This window comes from Caretta caretta, chromosome 1 (assembly GCF_965140235.1).
Source record: "Caretta caretta isolate rCarCar2 chromosome 1, rCarCar1.hap1, whole genome shotgun sequence".
Classification (NCBI taxonomy): domain Eukaryota; kingdom Metazoa; phylum Chordata; order Testudines; family Cheloniidae; genus Caretta; species Caretta caretta.
In genome coordinates, this window is record NC_134206.1 from 98,978,284 (window position 1) to 98,999,466 (window position 21,183).

At 39.6% G+C, this 21,183-nt stretch overlaps 1 protein-coding gene across 1 annotated transcript in view; it reads left to right on the forward strand.

The window, feature by feature from the left end:
• Window positions 1-16,559, forward strand: part of RAP2A (RAP2A, member of RAS oncogene family) — a 34,849-nt gene extending 18,290 nt beyond the window's left edge. The window contains exon 2 of the mRNA XM_048853750.2: window positions 12,751-16,559. Within this exon, the coding sequence (XP_048709707.1) occupies window positions 12,751-12,988 (238 nt within the window). The 3' untranslated portion in view covers window positions 12,989-16,559. The remainder of the gene's footprint in view (window positions 1-12,750) is intronic.
• Window positions 16,560-21,183: the final 4,624 nt, after the last annotated feature.

Genomic DNA, 21,183 nt, shown 5'->3' on the forward strand with positions numbered 1-21,183 from the left:
CAAAGCAGGGAATCAAATCTAGATCTCCAGTGTCCTCGATTAATACCCTATTAATTGGACCACCCTTCCTCTCTTGTGGGTTCTGTGCTCTCATGAGGTTATGGGCTAACATTTGAGCCTAAGTGAGCATGACTATAAAAATTAAAAGGAATTTGAAAAATGTACTTATGAGACTTCTTAAAAAATGTAAGTAAAAAACAAAAATGCTGACTTTTTAGGTGGTCTTCTGCAGCTTGTAAATTTGGTAGGCAGCGACTAGCTTTGCAGCTATTCTTTAATACAGTTTTGTGCACTTAGTTGATTGCACAATAATGTGACATTAAAATTGCCCAGTTAACATTTTTAAATGTTTGCATTGTTTCCTGATCTTTAAGACCTAATTTTTAAACCTGGGTCCCAAAGTTAGGCATTTAAAAGAGTAGCCTAATTTTTCAGAGGTGCTGAGCCTGCCTGCTTTCAGCAGCATTTATTGGTGTTCAGCAACTCCAAAAATCAAGATCCTTATTTTGGTGCCTAACTCTAGACACCCAAGTTTGAAACATTCTATAGCAATAAAACGACATTGCGCACACAACTTCTGTTCATGCTTTTCTTTGTAAATGTGTCTTTTGATAGACTACTTGTAAAATATATATAAGTAAGTTTATTCAGTATGAAGAGTGGCTGAATTTATGTTGTTAGACAATTGAATGTTAGAGGTCAAAGGAGGTGTTAGCAATTCATTAGTAAGTGTCTAGGTATTCCCTGCTCTCTTACTATCTAAGAAGGACAGCAGTTTGTCTCTTGTGGTGACTCGAATTCCAGTCAGTGCTTCTATGACGTGTATGAACGAGGTTGAATTTTTGGAAGGAAGGTGGTGATTCTGGTTCTGTGCTTGGCTTGTTTTTGGTTGCACATGAGGTCATCGCAGATGTGGGTGATTTTCTCAAAAATGAGAAATTTTAGGGAGGTGAGTCCAGTCCTGAGGTAACTGGAAATAATCTCAGATTATGCAATTCATAGTGTTTGAAAGTTCTGCAAGGGGTAACTTTACTACTTTTTGTTACTGAAGACATGTATGAGCTCTTTGCTGCCATTACACAATAACCAAGTTTGTAGTAATTCCTTGTTTGAGGCTGTGTATCGAATCCTCTCCTCCATCTGTTGGTCTGCTCTTACAAGAGCGTGGTGTATTCGTCACTTAATACATGTATAGTGCTTTTATTCTTTAGATTTGTTTTGCATATGTTAAATATTCAACATCATGTGAAGTAGGTAAGTACTATTAGCCTCTCTTTACAGATGGGTAAACTGAGGTCCATAGAGAATATGATGTTCCTTAGGCTACATAAGGAATTCATTTTAGAGCCTGGATTAAAATGCAAGGAATAGTTTTGTCCCCAATCCCTTGCTTGGAGCATGCTTCACTCCCTAGAGCGGGGACTCCAGAATTTTCTTCATAACTCTGCCATTGAGTTGCTGTGGGACTCTGGGTAAGCTACTTATCCACTCCAGGCCTTGTTTTACTCCTGGGGGAATTCTGCACCAAAAATTAAAAATTCTGCTCACAATATTCTAAAATTCTGCATATTTTATTTGTCAGAATAACACAATATAATAAGCCAGTTTTAATTATTTTGGTACTGTGTTTAAACTACAATACAATGGATGGAGAATGGCAGTGGGGAGCATTGGAGGAAATCTCCAAATCTCCTTTGTGTAATGTAGCTAGGCTTGATCCTTCATTTCTAGTTATTAGTCAACAAATACATGCAGCCATATGCTCAATATTGCATCATAGGCAAATAACGAGCAAGTGGGGACTGGGGTATCAAACTCACAATTTATATTGGCAACTGACCATCTCCAGAAATGTCAGTAGCAAACAATTCATGGAGCACATTTTGATAGGAAATTTTTTCAGTCCAAAAACAGACCAGTTCCACTAAAGTACCATAAGCATTCATAACGCCATACGCCATACTGTCATTTACAATAAAGCTCCTTTACAGTTACGCCACTCTTGCAGTGTAAAGGAGCCTTTTAAGGCTCAGCACCTTAAAAATTTTCTACCTGTTTTATGCTCCTGGGGGAATTCACTAACAACGGGAACAATTCACTAACGATGAAAACTAAGCAGGCAGGCTGCTACATTATGTTCTGTCTGAGGGGCAGAGCCTGCCTCATGCCAAACGCCCCAAAGCCCTGCCTCTCCACACTTAGCATGCCACAATAGCAGGCCAGAGGGACAGTTTCTCTCTCGTTCTCTTGCTCACATGCCCACCCTCCTCTCCCCCTGCGCTGATTTACGTCTCTGCCGACTGCTCTGGGCTGCTGGGGAGGGGCAAATGACCACTTTTGAGGCTTCCCTTTGCTTCCCCTCAGAAGTCATTTTTCTGTGGGGAAGCAAAGAAATCTGTGGACAACATGAATTCTGCTCCTACACAGTGGCGCAGAATTCTCCCACAACTATGTGTTCTACCCACCTATAGAATGACCTTAAAAATTCCTTTATTACACCCATGTGAGGATTGCTTAATGAATCATTGCTTCATTCTTAGGCAATCTAACAGCTTCCAAGACTGTTGAAAATTAAATGCACCTGATTGGTAAACCGGAATGAATTACTAGCATCATGAAGTGAGCTGTAGCTCACGAAAGCTCATGCTCAAATAAATTGGTTAGTCTCTAAGGTGCCACAAGTACTCCTTTTCTTTTTGCGAATACAGACTAACACGGCTGTTCCTCTGAAACCTAGCATCATAATGTCTTTTTACAACTGTTCTTTGTGGAGTTACCTGAGTAGCTAGAATAACTTCTGTGGTTTGGGCAACTAAGACACTTAAAAGCTATGCAGGAATCTAGGTGTTTTAAAAATGTGGAGACATCTTCAGTTGGTATAAATCTGTATAGCTAAGTGGAACATAATGGAACTATGCTGATTTACATGCAATGAGGATCTAGCCCATAATGTTAAAATTGCGACACTAACAAAATACAAAAAATTTTAAGTTGGGGGAATATGTTTTCTTTGCCTAAGTTCCCAAAGTGATAGGGGTACAGATGCATTCAGCTAGTTTATAGATTCCAAAGCCAGAAGGGCCGATTGTGATCAATATCTACTCTGACCTCCTGTCCATCACAGGCCATAGAATTTCCCAAAAATAATTCTTAGTGCATATCTCTTAGAAAATTATTCCAATCTTGATTTAAAAGTTGCTGTGATGAAGAGTCCACCACGACCCATGGTAAGTTGTTGCTATGATGAATCACTCTCGCTATTAAAAAAAATATATATATGCCTTATTTTTGGTCTGAACTCATTTGAAGAATTCTGTGGGACAAATAGGCTAGGGCACACAGTGCTCTCCATCTTGAGGATTTTACATTTTAAAACCTTCCACAGAATGTTAGAAATGAATATAAGGAAAATTTTGTTGGATTTAAAAGTAGAGTATCTTGCTTTTATGGATGTCTACTGTCATATTCAAGCTATGGCAAAGTTCACCTCAGTCAAGACAGGGGCACAGGCTAAATTACTAAATTGCATTCTAAGCGGCATAATTTATAATGAACTACTCTGTTTGGGTTTGACAAACTTAACTTACCATTTTTTTTAATCGCTTAAGATATCTTATCTCATGTAATCTAGTTTACTTAGTTAGGCTTTGATAGGATTCTTGCCACTAAAGTTGCAGAAATCTAAAATGGAGATACTTTCCCTAACCAAGATCTATCTGCAGACCTTATTTATAGTATCGGTGTCTCTGCTAATATCTGTAGTCCTTTACAGCTCCTGGTAAAAGTACAGGGAACACATAGTAACAGGAGGAAAGAATAAACTTTAGAGTCTGAAATAAGCTAAAGAAGGATTACAGGTACAAAACTTTGCTGATTATCATGGACACTACAGTCATTGATGTAAAAGTGATATGTGAATTATTATTTATGAATAGTGATACAGGGCACCCCCAAATGTTAACTAACCATACATTTTCTTTAATTCCAAAGGCCAAATGGTAATTATTCAGTTGCTTTAAATGTGCCTAAATAATAAGCAGTTGACTACATCCAGTAGAGTAGCACACATCCATAAGCATATGATCAGTTATACTCACAGAGGTACCAGAGAATAGTCCTCTCATCCTGGTTTGCTCCAGCATGATGGGACCGGATCTGAGAGAGACTCTTCAGATTCATGGCTCTCTTTATACCCTTCAGTTAATCTGTTCGCTCTAGAAAAACCTAGCCTGAAGCATTTTATCCTTGATATTTTCCTTCCCCCAAGACCTTCTTTTCTTATCTTCTCTCCCTCCACTGTTGCTTCTCAGCAGAACAGTGAAAAGGTTTGTGCTTGTTTCTTTTAAAACAGTTTTTCTTTGCCTTATTGGTTACTTTTAAGGCATCCAGCCTTCCTACACTACTTCTGGTCTTAGCTTATTCTCAGTCTTACTTTATTTGCTAATTAGGGCTTTTGCCTACTGACTAGCAAATATATTATTTTCTTACGCAAACTGATGCTAACTTTAGTTTTTTAATTTCATAACGGTCCCTACAGGGGATTAATTCCAGTGGACTTAGGATTTAGCACTAAATAAAAGGGCAGACCCCACACTGAACCAGGGCTGGGAGTAGAACAATGCAGTAGAACTTCAGAGTTATGAACCCCAGAGTTATGAACTGACCAGTCAAACACACAGCTCACTTGAAACCAGAAATACACAATCAGGCAGCATCCAAGACCAAAAAAATGGGGCAAAGTACAATACTGTGTTTAAATGTAAACTACTTAAAAGTTTTAATTTTTTTTGTCAAAGTAAGGAAACTGTTTTTGTGCTTGTTTCATTTAAATTAAGATGGTTAAAAGCAGCATTTTTTTTCTGCATAGTAAAGTTTCAAAGCTGTATTAACTCAATGTTCAGTTGTAAACTTTTGAAAGAACCATAACGTTTTGTTCAGTTACAAACAACCTCCATTCCTGAAGTGTTTGTAACTCTGAGATTCTACTCTACTGGCATGTTCCCAGTGGAGGAATAGTTTAAAAGGACACTTCTAGCTGAGGAAAAGGGGGGAATGAGTTGTATATGGCACCAGGAAGTCAGGCTGATGCTGAGAGCTATGTCAGGAGTGGCAGTGGTTTTGTGAAGACTGCTCTAGTACCATGGACTTGGATTCCCCCCACATCCAATCCCCCATGCTCTTTAGGAGATTGATTGAGCCGGACTAAGGTTACGGTTGCAGCTGCCCAAGTCTGCAGGCTCAGTCTCACAGGGCTTGGGCTGTGGTGTGTAAATTGCTGTGTAGACATTCCAGCTTGGGCTGGAGCCCAGGCTGAGGGACCCTGCGAGCATGAGCCCAAGTCAGCTGACCTGGGCTCGGAGACTTGGTGCTGTGGGTTTTTTATTATCTTGTAGACATACTCAGAAACTGTTGGCCCTTCTCTCATGGGATATGCGCACTATCAGTTTTCCTCCTAGGTGAAGGATTCAGTATGTCTTTGCACTCCAAGATACACTAGACAAATCCTTTGTCTTTATTCGTGAACAGGACATCCCCATCCTGTTTTTCTTCCTGTAAATTTCCTCCCTTGTAGTTTTCGCAATCTCTCAATTGCAGCTGGTCCAGTATTCAAATAGGCATACAGTGTGAGGCATACAACACACAAATGGCCAGACAGGGAGATAGGTGTCAGTTACCTCCTGCTTGAAAGGAACATCTCTGAGGTATGTCACCTCCTGGCAACCTGCCTTAATTTCCAGTATCGATACATATCTCCTTAAATATTATGTTCTTATCTGTACACACGTTTCACAATGATTGACGAACAGGGGAATACTCCCTCAGGAGACACCTCACATGCTACACTTTGAACTATTATGCAACTATCTGAACAGGGGATCCCTGTGCACGCCCTGTGTCCTCTGCCAAGGACACCCCCCTGTGTCCAACTCCCATCAATGCTAATTTAGGGCCCTATAAGTTCATAGATCGGGTTGAACTTTTATGCAGAATTTTTTTTCTGCATAGCTAGTTGGATGTATTTGGCTCTGTTTTGAATCATAGGACTGGAAGGGACCTCGAGAGGTCATCTAGTCCATATTTTTTGAAATATGGACAAAATTGAATTCTAGAAAAGCTAAAAGATTTGTCTGCAATGAATGAATGTTCAGAGTTTAAAAAAAAATTAATCTCTTTACTATCAGGCTTGCTGTATGTCACTCTTGTCTCCTTCTGTGAAGAAATTTCACTTCTTGTCATCTTTTGACAAGCCAGTTATGTCTGTGACCCAAAGTCTGAAAAGTAGCTGGATAAAAATTTTCAGACATGGTTTCAGTCATTGGGCAGTGTTTTCTATCTCTGGATGTACCTTTTAGGTTCAGGGGGAAAAAACATAGGCAAGCAGCAGCCACCACCAATTTAGTCAATTTAATGGACCCTATCTATACACGCACCTGATAAATTATTTGAAATCTTATTTCTACTTTAAGATGAGGTAGAATGTGGAGCAATCAAGTGGTACCATTACCATAGCAATGGGGATAAACTGATACAATCCACACATTAAAATGCTCACTTTGAAATATTTGCATTCATTTCTCTTGAACTAATACAGAGAGCCATTAAATTAAGACGCCAAATTGGATTTCTTTGTGACCTCAAAGCATCATAACAACAATCTACAGGGTAAAACAAAATACGATAATAAATGTGTACAGGTATCATTGAAATGTAATACCAGTGGTGACATTTCTAGTCAATATCATTATCTTGTTCATCATGATCTCTGTCAAGAGTGCATGAGTTACCAGACTTCATTGCCTTGGCAAGCAGAGTTATGTGCAGGGATGTTTGTTTTGACTACAGGCATAATTGATTTTTCTCAAGTTCTTAATGGTGACTCCGTTCTGGATGTGTTCTAGGTTTTTACTAATGCTGCACGCTGCATAAGAGACGCTGATTGCCCAGGGAGAGTAGTGACTTTTTTTTTCCAATTTGTCTTATTATTCTTGTGATGCTGGACTGTCTGCAGACTCTGCTAGAGTGGTAGTTCAGGCCATTGAATGGAAGGTATTCTTTCCATCCATGGTCTCTGCGTTGATGTCCATCTTATCAGCTCCTTCAGGGATGAGATTTCCACCAGCATGTGTGGTTCAGTTCCATTTGGAATGAACACAGCTCCCTGGAGCCTTTCTACTTTATTTTTTTGCAGCACTAGTGATGAATTTCTTCAGCTCATCATAATTGTTGCAGAATCCATGAAGGTGTGTGATATGTCAATTAAACTGTGAGATCCAAATTCATGGTGTAGCAAGGTATATGTGCAGCGGTGTGATAATTTCGGGACTGTTAAATATTGTGCACTCCACAATTGAGTCACCTTCTTTGAATGAATGCCTTCTAAAGGATGATACTCATTGCTGACTGAATTAGATGCCTCTTTATTAACCAAAAGACAAACTTCTGTAGCAACTGGGGCAGAAAAGCAGCTGACCTCTGTAAAGTTCCATCACCTGGCTTTGGATAATGTTCTGAGGCTCTCCTTTTGGCTATTTCAGACCAAAGGATTGAAGCGGCATTACACAAAACCACTTGTTCATTTCAAAGCTGGCTCACTTGCCAGAAGAACATCGACAAAACATTTGGATGACTTAAGTTCCTGCTTCAAATTACTAGCAGCTTGGATAACATCAGCTAATGTTGTTGTGCTGCGTAGAACAATGGTAGACTTGCCTTGTCCTTGCTGTACATGGAATGAAATTGCAGATCCATAATTTATTTTTCTAATCTTGATTGTAATTTGCTCCTGAAATATCTTTCAGTTTCTACATCTGAGGGAAATAGGGTTTTATATCTTTTGTAGCAGGTTGGACAGGAGCAGAGCCTTCTTGTTATACATAAGATCTTTGTCTCTTCAGTCAGCTGATAAAATGCAGTGTCATAAGGTGACTGTATTGTTACATTGTATCTAGATGGTTTTGCCTTAAGATTTCATTTTACTCAAGTAGGAAGAAAGGCATGTTGACTGATAAACTGCATCCTTAGCAATCAAGTCTTCCACAGATGTTCTGCACAACATGTCGTGTCAGTTCCTCTGAAGTGTCACCTCCCTTAGATTGGTTGCTCTCTCAAATGTTTCTCTTATGAAGTTTCTCCTTTTGTGTGTGTTTTCTCAAGCAAACAAGGCAAATGGACCAGTTGCTGGAGGACGTGCATGCTGTAGATGCAGGTGAACGTGATGCTCTCTGATCAGATTGAGTCTGTGTTCTTTCTTGGGTTCTCTGCAACTCTGATATGTGCCAAATTCTGCTTGCTTGTGTATTTCTGAAAATAGCCCCTGTGACAGAGTATTGGTGACACATCATCTAAAGTAGAAAATTAATCCAGTGGCCACTCGTACCAATTCATCTTTCCTGGCTCCTGCTGCGAGCATCACAGAAGTCTCTCCAGCACTGGTGTCTGTTGATGGTTTTTTGCATTCTTTTGATCTTCATGACCATGCATTTTTCCAAACTTGTGGAGAGTCTTTTTCTCTTTGATGTAAGCTTTAAGGGGCTCATATCCTCCATGCTTTCATAAACTCGAACTTCCCTTTAGAGGTAAAATTCCCACAGAATATTGTTAGCGTTACCACTGCCACTACCACCATTTTTCCATTGTCCAAGTATACAGACTTGTACTAAACTAGGTCTACATTTGTATCAAACAGAATCCGTGACTTCCACGACCTGCGTGACAGGCACGGAGCACTATGCATAGGCAATTACAAACTCAAACCTTCTGCTAGGCAGGCTAGGTGCTACATTGTACGTACAAAAGCTTACAAACGGATAGCTTTACATTAGGAATTCACATACATTTATATCTACCTATTATGTGGTACAATCTATGGGCACACAATCTACTGCTCCTGGTGCACAGCCTTCAGTGTGAGACTGATCTGGTCAGGAAATTTCAATTGAAAATACAGCAATGTGAAAACATCTCATATTAATGTATTTGTAAAATGTTGATATTTGGCATTTTTGCCACATGCTAAACAGCTTCATTTCTGGAAAAAAATATTGCCCATGCAAAACCAATACAAATATTGTTGTTTGATAGCTTTGACCAATTAAGCTTTGACCAATTCAACACCACATTAAGGTGCTGAAATTAAATTAAAGAGCAAAAACTGTTGTCATAGTCATGTTTTAGTGTTTCTGGAACTGTGCAAAAAATGATGTGCAACAATGAGAATGTCACCGTCAGGCTTGTGGCACCACTTGACACACCACCTCGTACCTCATCTAAACTTACAGAAAATAAGCTTTCAGATGATGTGGATGTGTGTATGATGGGTACATGAAACTCCAAAAAACAGGGTCCTTTTTGGAGAATTGCCACACACCTAATAAGCTCACATTGATACATTTTATACAATATTTTTCATCTTGAAGGATCCTAAAATGTCTTTAAAATTCAGTGAACTGGTATTTAAACTATAAACCGAGATCACTTCATGCAAAACTGAAATGCAGTCATATGTGAGGTAACAACTGTTCCACAGTGCACAGAAGTGTTACCCAACAATGAAGAACAGGAAGTCAAGAACACTTTTTTCATTTGGAACTACAGAAGGAATTTATGTAGAACTTAATTACCCAAGTTGGAATTCTGTAATGCGTTATTACTTCCTCATACATGTTAGTTTGGTTTGTAGTACAAAGCAATGTCCATAGAACAGATTAGTGTTTTGCTGTCTTAGATGAGTGTGGGAATGTAACTGGACAGAAGTAAAAGTCCACATAGGGTGAAAATTGAATCAGTGTCAATGTCTCTGTTGATTTGGCTACAAAGAGCCTGATCGTGTAACATCTGTAGGAGTTGTCAGTACCTCTCAAGATCAAGATAGAGAGTACACCCATTTTGAGACAGGCTTTAGCATATCGTTCTGCAAAGACTTCGCCGTGTACATAGTTGCTTCTGTAAAATCCTTGGTCGTAAAGTTAATCTAGTAAAGCAAGGCTCTATCTTTGTGCCTTTATCACATTATACTGTAAATGTTTGCCCTAAAATATGCATTTCAGTGCATTGTTATTATAGAGGGAACTGGCAGCAACACCTATATTAGTGCCTCTCTAACAGTTTCCATTATAAAAGATTCTTGCAACCTTATTTTAAGAACCCCTCAAATATTTGCCTCAGGATTTAGAAATTTGACAGGGGAAAGGGGCTGTCACCAGGGATGTGCCTCTTGCTTCTCCCATCAAATTCGTTTCAATTTTGGCTGAGTTATAAGATATGGAAAATCACCATTTCCCATTTCTGGCTTAGGTCCCACTGAATCATTTTGGTAACATGCCAAAATCTGAATATTCTAAGGTTGAACCCCCTGCTGTAGCAGCAGCATGCACAGTACTGGGGACCCTTGGGAGCAGTTGGAGCCTGCCTGCTACTAGAGCTGCTGTGGTGGAGATGAGGAGAGTTTGACCAGGCTCATCCCCCAGACTCGACTTAAGCAAACCCATCCACCTGCCAGGAACACCACATAGGGCAGAAGCCCCTTACGCACAAGAGGGTGAGGAAGAGAGCCGGACTAGGCTCCTTCCAATCACCCCCAGATACCGCATACCGTTCTAGATGTCCATTCCCCTCTTGAGGTAGGAACACCCTCTCCTCTTCCCAATCTTGAAGAACACGCGTGTATCCCTGGGGAGGGGGAACAAGATTGTGCTACCCCTGACCATTTCCTGGGCCCAGCACATGGCCAAAGCTGTTAGTTGCACATAATACAGTTGTTCCTTTTTTTTTTTAGTACGTAACTTCACAATTTGAAAAAAAAAAATTGTTACACTGAAAAACGGTCCTCAAAAGTTAAGTAATACCAGAATTTACTTTGCATAGGCAACCTGAATTCAGCCCCATGGTGCCTATGCATTATGATAGTGTGATCATGTGATGAGACTGTTTTTCTGCAGGACCCAACCTTGTTTAGATTACATGATGGCCTGTGCTCAGGGATTTGTGTATAAGACTGATATCTGTAAGATCTCTGTTATACAATATAGAGTCTAGTAATGGGAAGATATGTAGTAAATGAAGATGGGGAATGTAGGAAGTGAAAGGATGGCCTAGTTAAGGTAGGTAAACGCAACACAGGAGAACTAGATTCTGTTCCTACCTTTGTTACAGAGTTTGTGTGATGCTGAGCAAATCAATTAAACCAGACTTTTCATAGCCACCAATTGCGTTTCTTTTCTCAGCCCCCATGAGGCCCCAGCTGTCTTGACTTTCAGAAGTGCCAGGCACTCATAATTAAGTCATTGGGAGCTATAGATGTTCAATACCTCTGGCAGTAAGGCAGTGTCATCTGAAGAATGAGTGCAGGGTTGGGAATCAGGATGTTCTTTGTCGAATTCTGACTCTCAATGAATCATTGTATGGCCTCAGGTAAATTGCTCTGAATGTGTTTCCTCATCTGTAAAATAAGGTGAATACTCATCACCCAAGGAGTTGTGAAGATAAATTCACTTATGTTTATGAGGCAACTAAAGATAACAAAAGATGACAAAGAAATGGGTAATGCTGTATTCAGAGCAGGGTTTGGGTGCTGTACAGCAAATAAACCATGGGCCCCACATTGAATCATGAGGGTAAAAAACACTGAATAGCTGTCTTTCATTGAGCCCATCCATTCAGTCCACTGAGTGTGGTAGAGGTCCCGTGGAAAAAGTAATTTGCAATTGTGTAGTTTAAAGACTGTATCACAATGCATTCACACCAGGGGGCTGAATTTAAAGTAGTCTGTGCAACCTTATTCTTGCACTTCCTAACTTTTGAGTGGTTTCAGAGGAACAGCCGTGTTAGTCTGTATTCGCAAAAAGAAAAGGAGTACTTGTGGCACCTTAGAGACTAACCAATTTATTTGAGCATGAGCTTTCGTGAGCTACAGCTCACTTCATCAGATGTTATACCATGGAAACTGCAGCAGACTTTATATACACACAGAGAATATGAAACAATACCTCCTCCCACCCCACTGTCCTGCTGGTAATAGCTTATTACCAGCAGGACAGTGGGGTGGGAGGAGGTATTGTTTCATATTCTCTGTGTGTATATAAAGTCTGCTGCAGTTTCCACGGTATAACATCTGATGAAGTGAGCTGTAGCTCACGAAAGCTCATGCTCAAATAAATTGGTTAGTCTCTAAGGTGCCACAAGTACTCCTTTTCTTTTTAACTTTTGAGTGTTTGACTTTGCAGCTTAAATAACACGTTCACAGTGTGTTCTTTGTTTTGTTTGAACTCGGGTGACTAGCTTGAGTCTGCTCTGGAGCCATAATGTCCACACTGCTATTTTTACCATGCTAGCTTGAACTCAGCTTGTGTGAGTCTGTCTTTCTGGACTGGGAGGCTTGCTGTGTAGACATAAAGTGTGGACCTAAATAAATTAAAGTTGGAAGGAGGCTTGAACCTCCAGCCGCTCCCAAATCCTAATCTGGACCGTGTTGGAGTGGGAAGAAATTTTGTTCCACACCAAAAGAGCTAGAGTTGTAAGTGTTCCTGACAGGAGAGAAAATTAAGAGGAAGAAGCATTCATTAGAAAACTCTGAAGGGAGGTGCTGTAATAAACTAGCATGAGAAAAAAGCAAAAGCTTGTGTAGCGTTTTGAACTATAAAGTAGGTTTTGATGAATGACAGAATTATTTCTCATGGTATGCACTGTTTGTATGTGAGAAAAATCATAATCTATTTTAAGGAAACTTAATTCTCTTTTTGTTTTGAATTATAGGTATGAGAAGGTGCCAGTAATTTTGGTTGGTAATAAAGTGGACCTGGAGAGTGAGAGGGAAGTATCTTCAAATGAAGGCAGAGCTCTGGCTGAAGAATGGGGCTGTCCTTTTATGGAGACCTCTGCTAAAAGTAAAACAATGGTGGATGAGCTCTTTGCAGAAATCGTTAGACAAATGAACTATGCAGCTCAGCCAGACAAAGATGATCCATGCTGTTCTGCATGTAATATTCAATAGCATTAAAAATTACCTAACCTGGACTTAATCTGCAGAATTTTTGTAAAGTGGTAAAACTGTCTGCCTCATTTCCTGGTTTGTGGGTCACTTGGAATAAATCATAAGTGAAGTAACAACTTTAAATCAGAGCTGAGCATTGAAAGTCAATCGCTGTCTCTGAACATAATGGGGTTAAACTACAATTTCTCACCCAATACGCCCTTGTGCACCTACAATTTCATCATAGACAGTTGATCCACAGGGTGATCTCAGTGAACTATATGTATTTGCATTATGTCAGACAGCAGCAGCTATTTCATAAATTAGAAAATTCCTGGTGGTGAAAATTGAAATCGCTAGAGGGAAGACCTGGAAAAATTACTTGCAATTAGCGTATTCTGTACTGATAAACGCAAAAGGAGAGGAAAGCCTTTCAGTTTCGATATACTGAATTTCAGGAGTTGCACTTTTGCTTGTGGCCAAGTTTACACAAACAAGTATACTGTTTTCATCTGAACTTCTGACAGTTTTAGAGACAGATATGATCTACAAGACCTATATAGTTCTTTTTTCCCAAAATTGATGCAATTTCTACACTTTATCCCATCTTGTGAACTAGAAAGCACTGCATCAGTACTTGAAAGAAGAGAGAAGATCTGAAAAACTAAAAGCTAGTGAAAAAACATGATATGGCATTGGAATGTTTTAAATCTTCCACTTTGCTGCTCAAGAATGGAGGATCACTTCAGATTTTGGTCAGACAAAAAGCCAAACAAACCCTCTGTTTACAAAGCAGGAAACATCTTTATCACTTTACTGAACCAGGAGGAAGCAACTGTGATGAAAAAAATTGCTTAGCCTTACTAACAAGGAACACTTTAATAGATTAACTAGTACCATCTTGTAAGGAAAACAAAGCCATGTTGCATCCAGATGTTCCCTTTTGCAGAAACCTCATGGGGCAGTACGAACATCCTGCATTTTTAAGTTTGCTAAAGAAGATAATTTCTTTCTTGCCTTTAAGGGCTAAGTTTTTTTTTTTCGTGTGATCCCTAACTAACCTTTGGAAATCAAGTTTGCTATTTCATAGCTTTAATGTTGGCCACTTTGTTAATTGAATAACCATATGAAATCATTTTGGCTCACAGGAGGAATATAGGTTATGGTTATACTGTAGGTGAGAAAGGAAAAAGCTTTTGTGTAATTGCCTGACACTATTCAAAGATTGCCCTGATTATTAGGGTATCAAATAGTGGGAGCAAATATTTTGTTTTGCAAGGGTGCTCAAGCTCTGACATTCTAGTTTTCCTAGCAGTGAAGTATTTATCATTTGCATGACTAATGGCACAGAAATATCTATTCTGAAGTCTTACAATCAAGTATAGAAAAGTTTTCAATCAAAATGTTTAAGTTTTATATGTTGGAACGATTGTCTTGAGCTGGACCTTTATAGATAAAATTTGGTCATCAAAATGCAATATCACTGAGCCTGTGGTCTAAATACCACCATGCATTTTATTAGTTTCTCAGTCTAGTGCAGTAACAGTGTAGTTCCTTGTGTGTAAATGAGTGAAAACAGGGGTGCATGTGTTGGGTGTGTGTATGTATCCCTTAGAAATGTTGTAATTGGAGTTTGGACAGATTTACCTCCATCAGCAGAACTGCTTTAAAAATGCTCTTAATCTTTGAAATGAAAAACGCAAGTATAAAACAGCTTCCCAAAATTTCTTTTTAATATAGTAACATTTTTAATCTTGTTCAGTGGGTGACAGCTAATGGAAATATTAGTGATGGAAAAGAACTGGCCACCACTGCCCTTAGACCTTGAAAAGCTTTTCGAGGACACAAGGATGTTAAGTCTGATAAATGTGCGGCCCTACTAGTCAGATTTTTCTAAATCCTTGTAATGTAGGTTTTTCCTACCAGCTAATTTCCACATTTGGTGCACCTTTTTCACCTAATATTAACCATGTGTGTGTGCGTAAGCAAAATTTGAGACTTGAATCAATGGTATCTTCACTTCCTAAAATATTTAAATGGAGGAGGGGTCTAATGAAACTATACAATCTAATAATAAAATAGGCAGCTTGTCAATTTGAGACCTAGTGCCTGAGTGCTCAGAAACATTTTACCAATTTACAGTTTACCAATTTACAGTTTACCAGTTGATACCAATTTACAGTTTGGAGTGCATGTTGAGCAATATTATACACAAACTGCTAAGATCTTATATAAAAAATGGCTGTGCCACCAATAAAGTGGTATAAATAATATGTATGAAAGGCCTAAGTTGTAACATAAAACAGATGGGCTTTTAATTTAGGAAAAACTGCACAAGTAAAATTCTAAACAGAAAATTTTAGTAAAAAAGATACTTCTGAGACATGTTTTTCTTGCCATTTTACATTTGTAATGACTAAGCAACACACATCAACACACAACATTCCGGGGTGTTGGGCGGGGGGAAATGTAAATGTTCTTCTCTTTATTGTATAATTCTAAGGAGGTAGTTGTGCACTATTTGTGTTTCCACTGATGTGAATATAGTGGAGCTTGAATCAATGACAGTTGCATTTGGCTAAGATATTTTTGAAAGCATAAGGATAGCAAGAGGGTAGTTAAATGAGCCACATTCAAGATAGGTGGCCACCTGGAGAAAGTCAGTGGTCTTGGGTCATCTCTTTCTTTGTACCCTGATCAGACTACCAATTATAGTATGTGAAAGTTTTTTATAACATGCCTTAAAATATTATGGTTTGATCCAAAGACCCATGTTTTCTTTAGCTGTTCTTGTAGAGTTTTGTACTTTTCTACAAAGACAGCATTTTTAAAGTTTTATTGGTTTGGGGGCGTTTTTTGTTTGGTTTTTTTTTTTGGCTTTTTTAAACGTTGCAGCTTTTATTTTTTTCAGCTGTGATAATGGTAGTAACTGTTTTCTCCCATTTTTTAAAAGTAGGCAAAATAAATAAACCAGCATCAGATCAAAAGTATTTACACATGGGGTTTTTTATTAGAGCATCAAAAGCAGCTTTTGATAACTTTCTGTTCTGGTTTGGCCAACAAGTAACTAGCCTCTCTCTAACCCCAGTGCTACAGTTGCCATCACTTTTCTGTGGGAAAACTACTGGTATTTGCTTTCCTGTATAAAGAATGTTGCCTAAAGATGTCAGCCATTTGGCTGGGGGTGGGTTGTGCATGTTTGGTTTTTCTTTTTACCAGTGTAGAATCAAAGTACTGCTTAGGCTTTAATGGTGAAACTCTGACAAAGCAAACGTTTGACAACAGCAGAAGGCTTTTATCTGCATTGTTGTGCATCAGGTCTCAAGAATGGTTGCAGGGGGTTTTGGAACCAGGCTTAACGGTATTGATTTGGGGTTTCCCAGAGGTGACTAAATATATTTCACAGTTAATTGTTGAGCTCTAGTACAACTGGCAACCTATAGATAGGGCAACAATTTATTGTTTTGTAACAATGTCAGTTGTTAAACCTTGATGTTTCAAATAAAACAAGAATTGTACATAGAACTCAATGCAAACTCAGCAGTTGTATTTGGAGTTAAATTATTTTAACAAATAAATTTATTTAATGAAACCTGCCTTGGATTTCCTTGTATCATCAAGTTTGGTTTTATCAAATAGCTCACCCAAAGCTAATTAGAACTACCTACTTGTAAACAGCAGTAAACGGACCTATTTAGAGTTCAGGAGAGGTTCTCCTGTCGAAATATTCTGTTGATATAAATTGAATGGATGCAAGCAAATACTATTGTTTTCATTTTTACATATGCACATTTACTGTAGCCTCACACGTACTGCTACTGGATAAAATATGCTCCAGGAAAAAGGCCAGTGGATTGGAAGCTTATTAAGGTACATAACTAATTCTGAAAGGTGGAATAAAGATTGCTGTAAAGTGTACTAAAATGATGTAATGAGCTGAACTTGGTCAACCATGAAGATGTAATATCCAATAATGAAGTTACTTTTATGGTATTAAAATTTCAATGGATTAACAAGGATTGATCATCACGTCAACTGTTCTATTGGTGCTGGGCTTTTATTTTGGTTTTTTAGTCTTGCATTGCTCTACAAAATACATCGTGTTAGCAAGAATTTCATTATACATCTCTGCAATGATAGCAATATTTGAACAGTCACGATGCTAATGTTAACAGGATTGTTCTAGATGATGTTGATTAGCAGTTACATCTTGGTGCTACTGACATGACTATAATGTATTATTGTGTTTTGAACATGATTGGTACTGGGGGCTGTGTGTTTTTTGTTTACAGGTCATGTGGGTTTTAAGGTGCCAAAAGTTGGAGGCTGATGCTCTGTAAGAACTCTTTATTCTGTGGACAACACTGTGAAGAGTGACAAATTATGTTAATTTACACAGCCTTCAGCTGCTCTAGTCACTGATAACTGGCCCATTCATTCTGTAAACCAATTTCCAGTGTATCTTTGGCTAAAACTGGACAACCCCTGGCAACATTCCATTAATTTAGTAGAATTCTTGGGTGGGAGGGAAGTTGTATAAGAGAATAGCCACATGGGGTTACTGACATTTATTGCACTGTTTTGAATAGCTAAAAAGTACAACATGCTATAGCACGGTGGGTTTTTTTTTTTTTTTTTTGTGGAATGCGGGAACAATACTGGAATGTGGGAACACTTGCTTAGATCATGATTGAATTTTTTTCCTTGTTTCCTTTTTTTAAATACTTACAGCTGCAATGTTCTGCTGGTTCCTTCTGGGAAAACTTTACACTGTTTGTTTTTCAATTTTAGAAAAATCTGTCACGGTTTTGTTATCCAGAGATATTCACTGAATAAGCAGTTTGCTTCCATCACTTAGGTCATGTAGTGACTGCTTGTTCATCTTCAGAGTGCTGAACTATTCTAAAAATGGCCCATAGGAATATCTCTCTTATTCTTTAGGTGCTGTGCTGCTTTGTGTCCTCTGTTGTAAGATCAGTCCCTTTCTGACTACATGTAAAGGAGAAATTCTCAGGGCACTAACAGGGCTTTGTGGGCTGCGTGGCTCACAATGACACCCTAGAACATAGTAATACCTTGTCATCCCTCTCTCCAACTTCTTTGAGTCTGTTTTAATAAACATACTATTTAAGTTTCTCATGAGAGACGTCATTGTATTATGCACCCAAAGCATCAGCCAGTCTCTGTTCTGGGAGGAAATGAATTTGCAGATATGTTGCGCTGTTGGGCTCTCTAGCCCCCGTTGATCATGCTGAAGTCATGTGACGCCTTATGTTGTCAACACATCTAGATTTTGAGCCTCATTGCTCCTCAGTTGAGTTTCTCCTTTGGTTCTGCATGCATTTGGTGCCACAGTTGTTTTTCTTCTCTTCCAGGAATTGAGGAATGAAGACACCACTGGCAGCTTGAAGAAGTGCCAGGATTGTAGTCTTATTTTCTTTTTGTTTCATCTCGGTTTTCATCAGTATGGTCTGAATATCTTTCAAGTATAGTTTACTCTGAAAAGTGGCTACATAATTATTGTATTCAATAAACCTGATGCCTGTCTATTCAGAATTATACCTGTATGTGTTTTGCTTGGTTTTTACTGCTCTTAGTCCTGGAGAACCAACATAGCTCAGAAATAGGCGCTGGTTTCTATTCTGGCTTAATGTTGCAAACCTGGGTGAGACAGAACCCAGCTTGGCATTGAGTTGCTAAGACGTGTTTGTGAATATGGCAGTTATGAAAAAATATTCTTTACTTGTAAACTGAGCATATTGTGATACCAAAATAGGTGATACAGTGAACCCTAATCCCACTTTGACAAAGCAGACCTCTTAAGCTGAGACCTCCTTGCTTTGTCTTAAAACTGAACTAAAGAATTAGATTAGTTCTCATAGTCTGCCCCAGCTGTTGTGTTGGTGAAAGTGAAGAACATAGAGCAAACCCTAAAGCACTGGGTGTACACCCATGTGGCACCCTGCAAGACCCATCTGTGCTGAGCACAGACTCTTCATTGAATAAGGAATGACTTCTGAAGTGCCATGTTTGGCCAGCAGCAGAAAGGGATCAGGTGTTGCCAAAATTAGTGATGAGCAAGAGAAGGGGGGACTGAGCTCTTGTAAAAAAGAATCACAGCTTTCATTCATTCATTCATATATATACACACACACACTTGTCTCCTAGTGTGTACAGATATGAAAATGTAAACTATTTGCAAAGCTAGAAAGGGAGATTCAGCTGGGCTCCATTTCTGCAGCAAGCAAAGGGAACCTGAAGGTGCTTCCCTCTTGCCTTCCCCTGTATTCTCGTTATGTGAAATAAAATCATTTTGCTCAACCTTCTCACAGTTCTTAGGCTGGCTGTGTGTATTGATGTTACCCATGGATGGAAGTCAAATTCTGTAATGCCCCTGCACACACACCCTTAAAAAAATCCACATGCTAAGGTTGGCTTTATTTATTACCATTTTAACCCTCTCCAAGGGTACCAACTATAGCCACAACTATGGTGACTATTGCACGGAGAGTTGTCGTCTTGCATTTCCTCACCAGTGTGCACATGGGGCGCACTATATACTCTTCTAGAGTTAGCTGCTTCAGCAGCCCATGAGCTATGGCCAAAATGCTGTTGCACTGAAAGAGAATACTATAGCCACTGCGGTCTGCCCCTCTTTCTGCTTATGTGTGCCTGCCCAGCCACTGAGTCAGAAAAGCTGGTGTTGGAAGAAAGTATGGAGCTCTATTACCTATGTACCAGTCTGGGCAGACAACAACTCCACCTATCACACCAGCTAAGGGGAGGGATACCTGCAGATCTCAATAACCAAAGTGGGCCTATCCACAAACAGCCCACCATCAGAAAGGACCCCTTTTTTATTTTATTTTTTGCTTGACCAGCTGTTCCACAGCTGGAGACTGCAGGATGACTCTCCCGCCATCACTGATACCAGCAAAATTTGCAAGATGACCTGCCTGTCCCTGCTCCTGCTGTGAGGAACAGCTACAAGGCAGGAGAGTCACTTGAGCCTGTGTGATGCTCTTGGAAGTGGGAAGCTCTTGGTCCATGGAGAAGTGCTGGGCCGAGGGAAGGGGGGAGCTGTGGATTTTGCGGAAAAGTGAGAACATGGAACTAAAGTCTGTGCATAAACTTATTTTAAAATCCAGAACAATCTCAACCCTGAGATACCTCACTTCTCAAATTATGAGAGGTTGTTTTTGGTTAACGCTTTCATTTTATAACTTGTCATATTGTTTATATTATAATTGCCTTGCAAATTATGTAAACAATTCACTAAGGTCCTTTCCAATATTATACGTGGTGACTTTCAGTTATAAAACCATCATTGTTTTAGGAGCGTCTAACTTTGGCCAACTTTAACTGGGCTGAAATTCTCCATGGTGGGTGTCTGGTCAGCTGGTGTCTCTCTTTTTTTTAGTTTAATCTAAAATGGTTAATCTGTTTGTCAAAATGTGGTAAGGGAAAAATATATTATTTAACATGGGTAAAACTCTTATGACCATTTTGTTGAGAACCTCTAGCAGTTTCATGCTTTGGAGCAGGGACTTGAAATTTGAGGCTAGCCTGTGTATCAGGGATGTGGCTCTTACCATCTCCATCAAATTCAGCTAAGGTACAAATCTTTGAAAAATCTCTGATTGCACATGCTTAGTAGAAACTTGCTAGATTAGCAGCTACATTCTTCCGATCCTGTCTGCACCAAGCATGCTCCAGTCCCCTCTCAGCTCCTATGTGCCAATTGGACTGCACATGTGTCACCCCCAGAGCAACTGACACACTCCGTCAAGGGACTTCAGCAGCTGAACAGGACTTTTCCCTGCAATTGCTTCTCCTGGGGGCTGCTGTAGCAGTGGTCGCCACAGTTGAGAGTTGGGAGACTCCTGTGTGCTCAATACACCTGCTGCTGGCATCCAGACTGCTTGGAGGAAAAGGAGGCAGCTGTCTGAGTTGAAGGCAGAGGGTGGGAGGCACATTAGTAGGACTGAAGGGACAAGGGCAGCAACAGTGGGGAGAAAAAGATGGAGATTAGGGGAGAGGGAGGGATGGAAGCAGAGATAGGTGAGCTGGGGTGGGGGGAAATTTGTGGGACAATAGGAGGGAAGGGACAGGAGCTGGGGATGGGAGACATGAGAGCAAAGTGAGTCAGGGACAGGCTGAGGTCATAGGGGCAGGAGGATATATAACCACTAGAAACCCTGCCCTACAGAACCTGG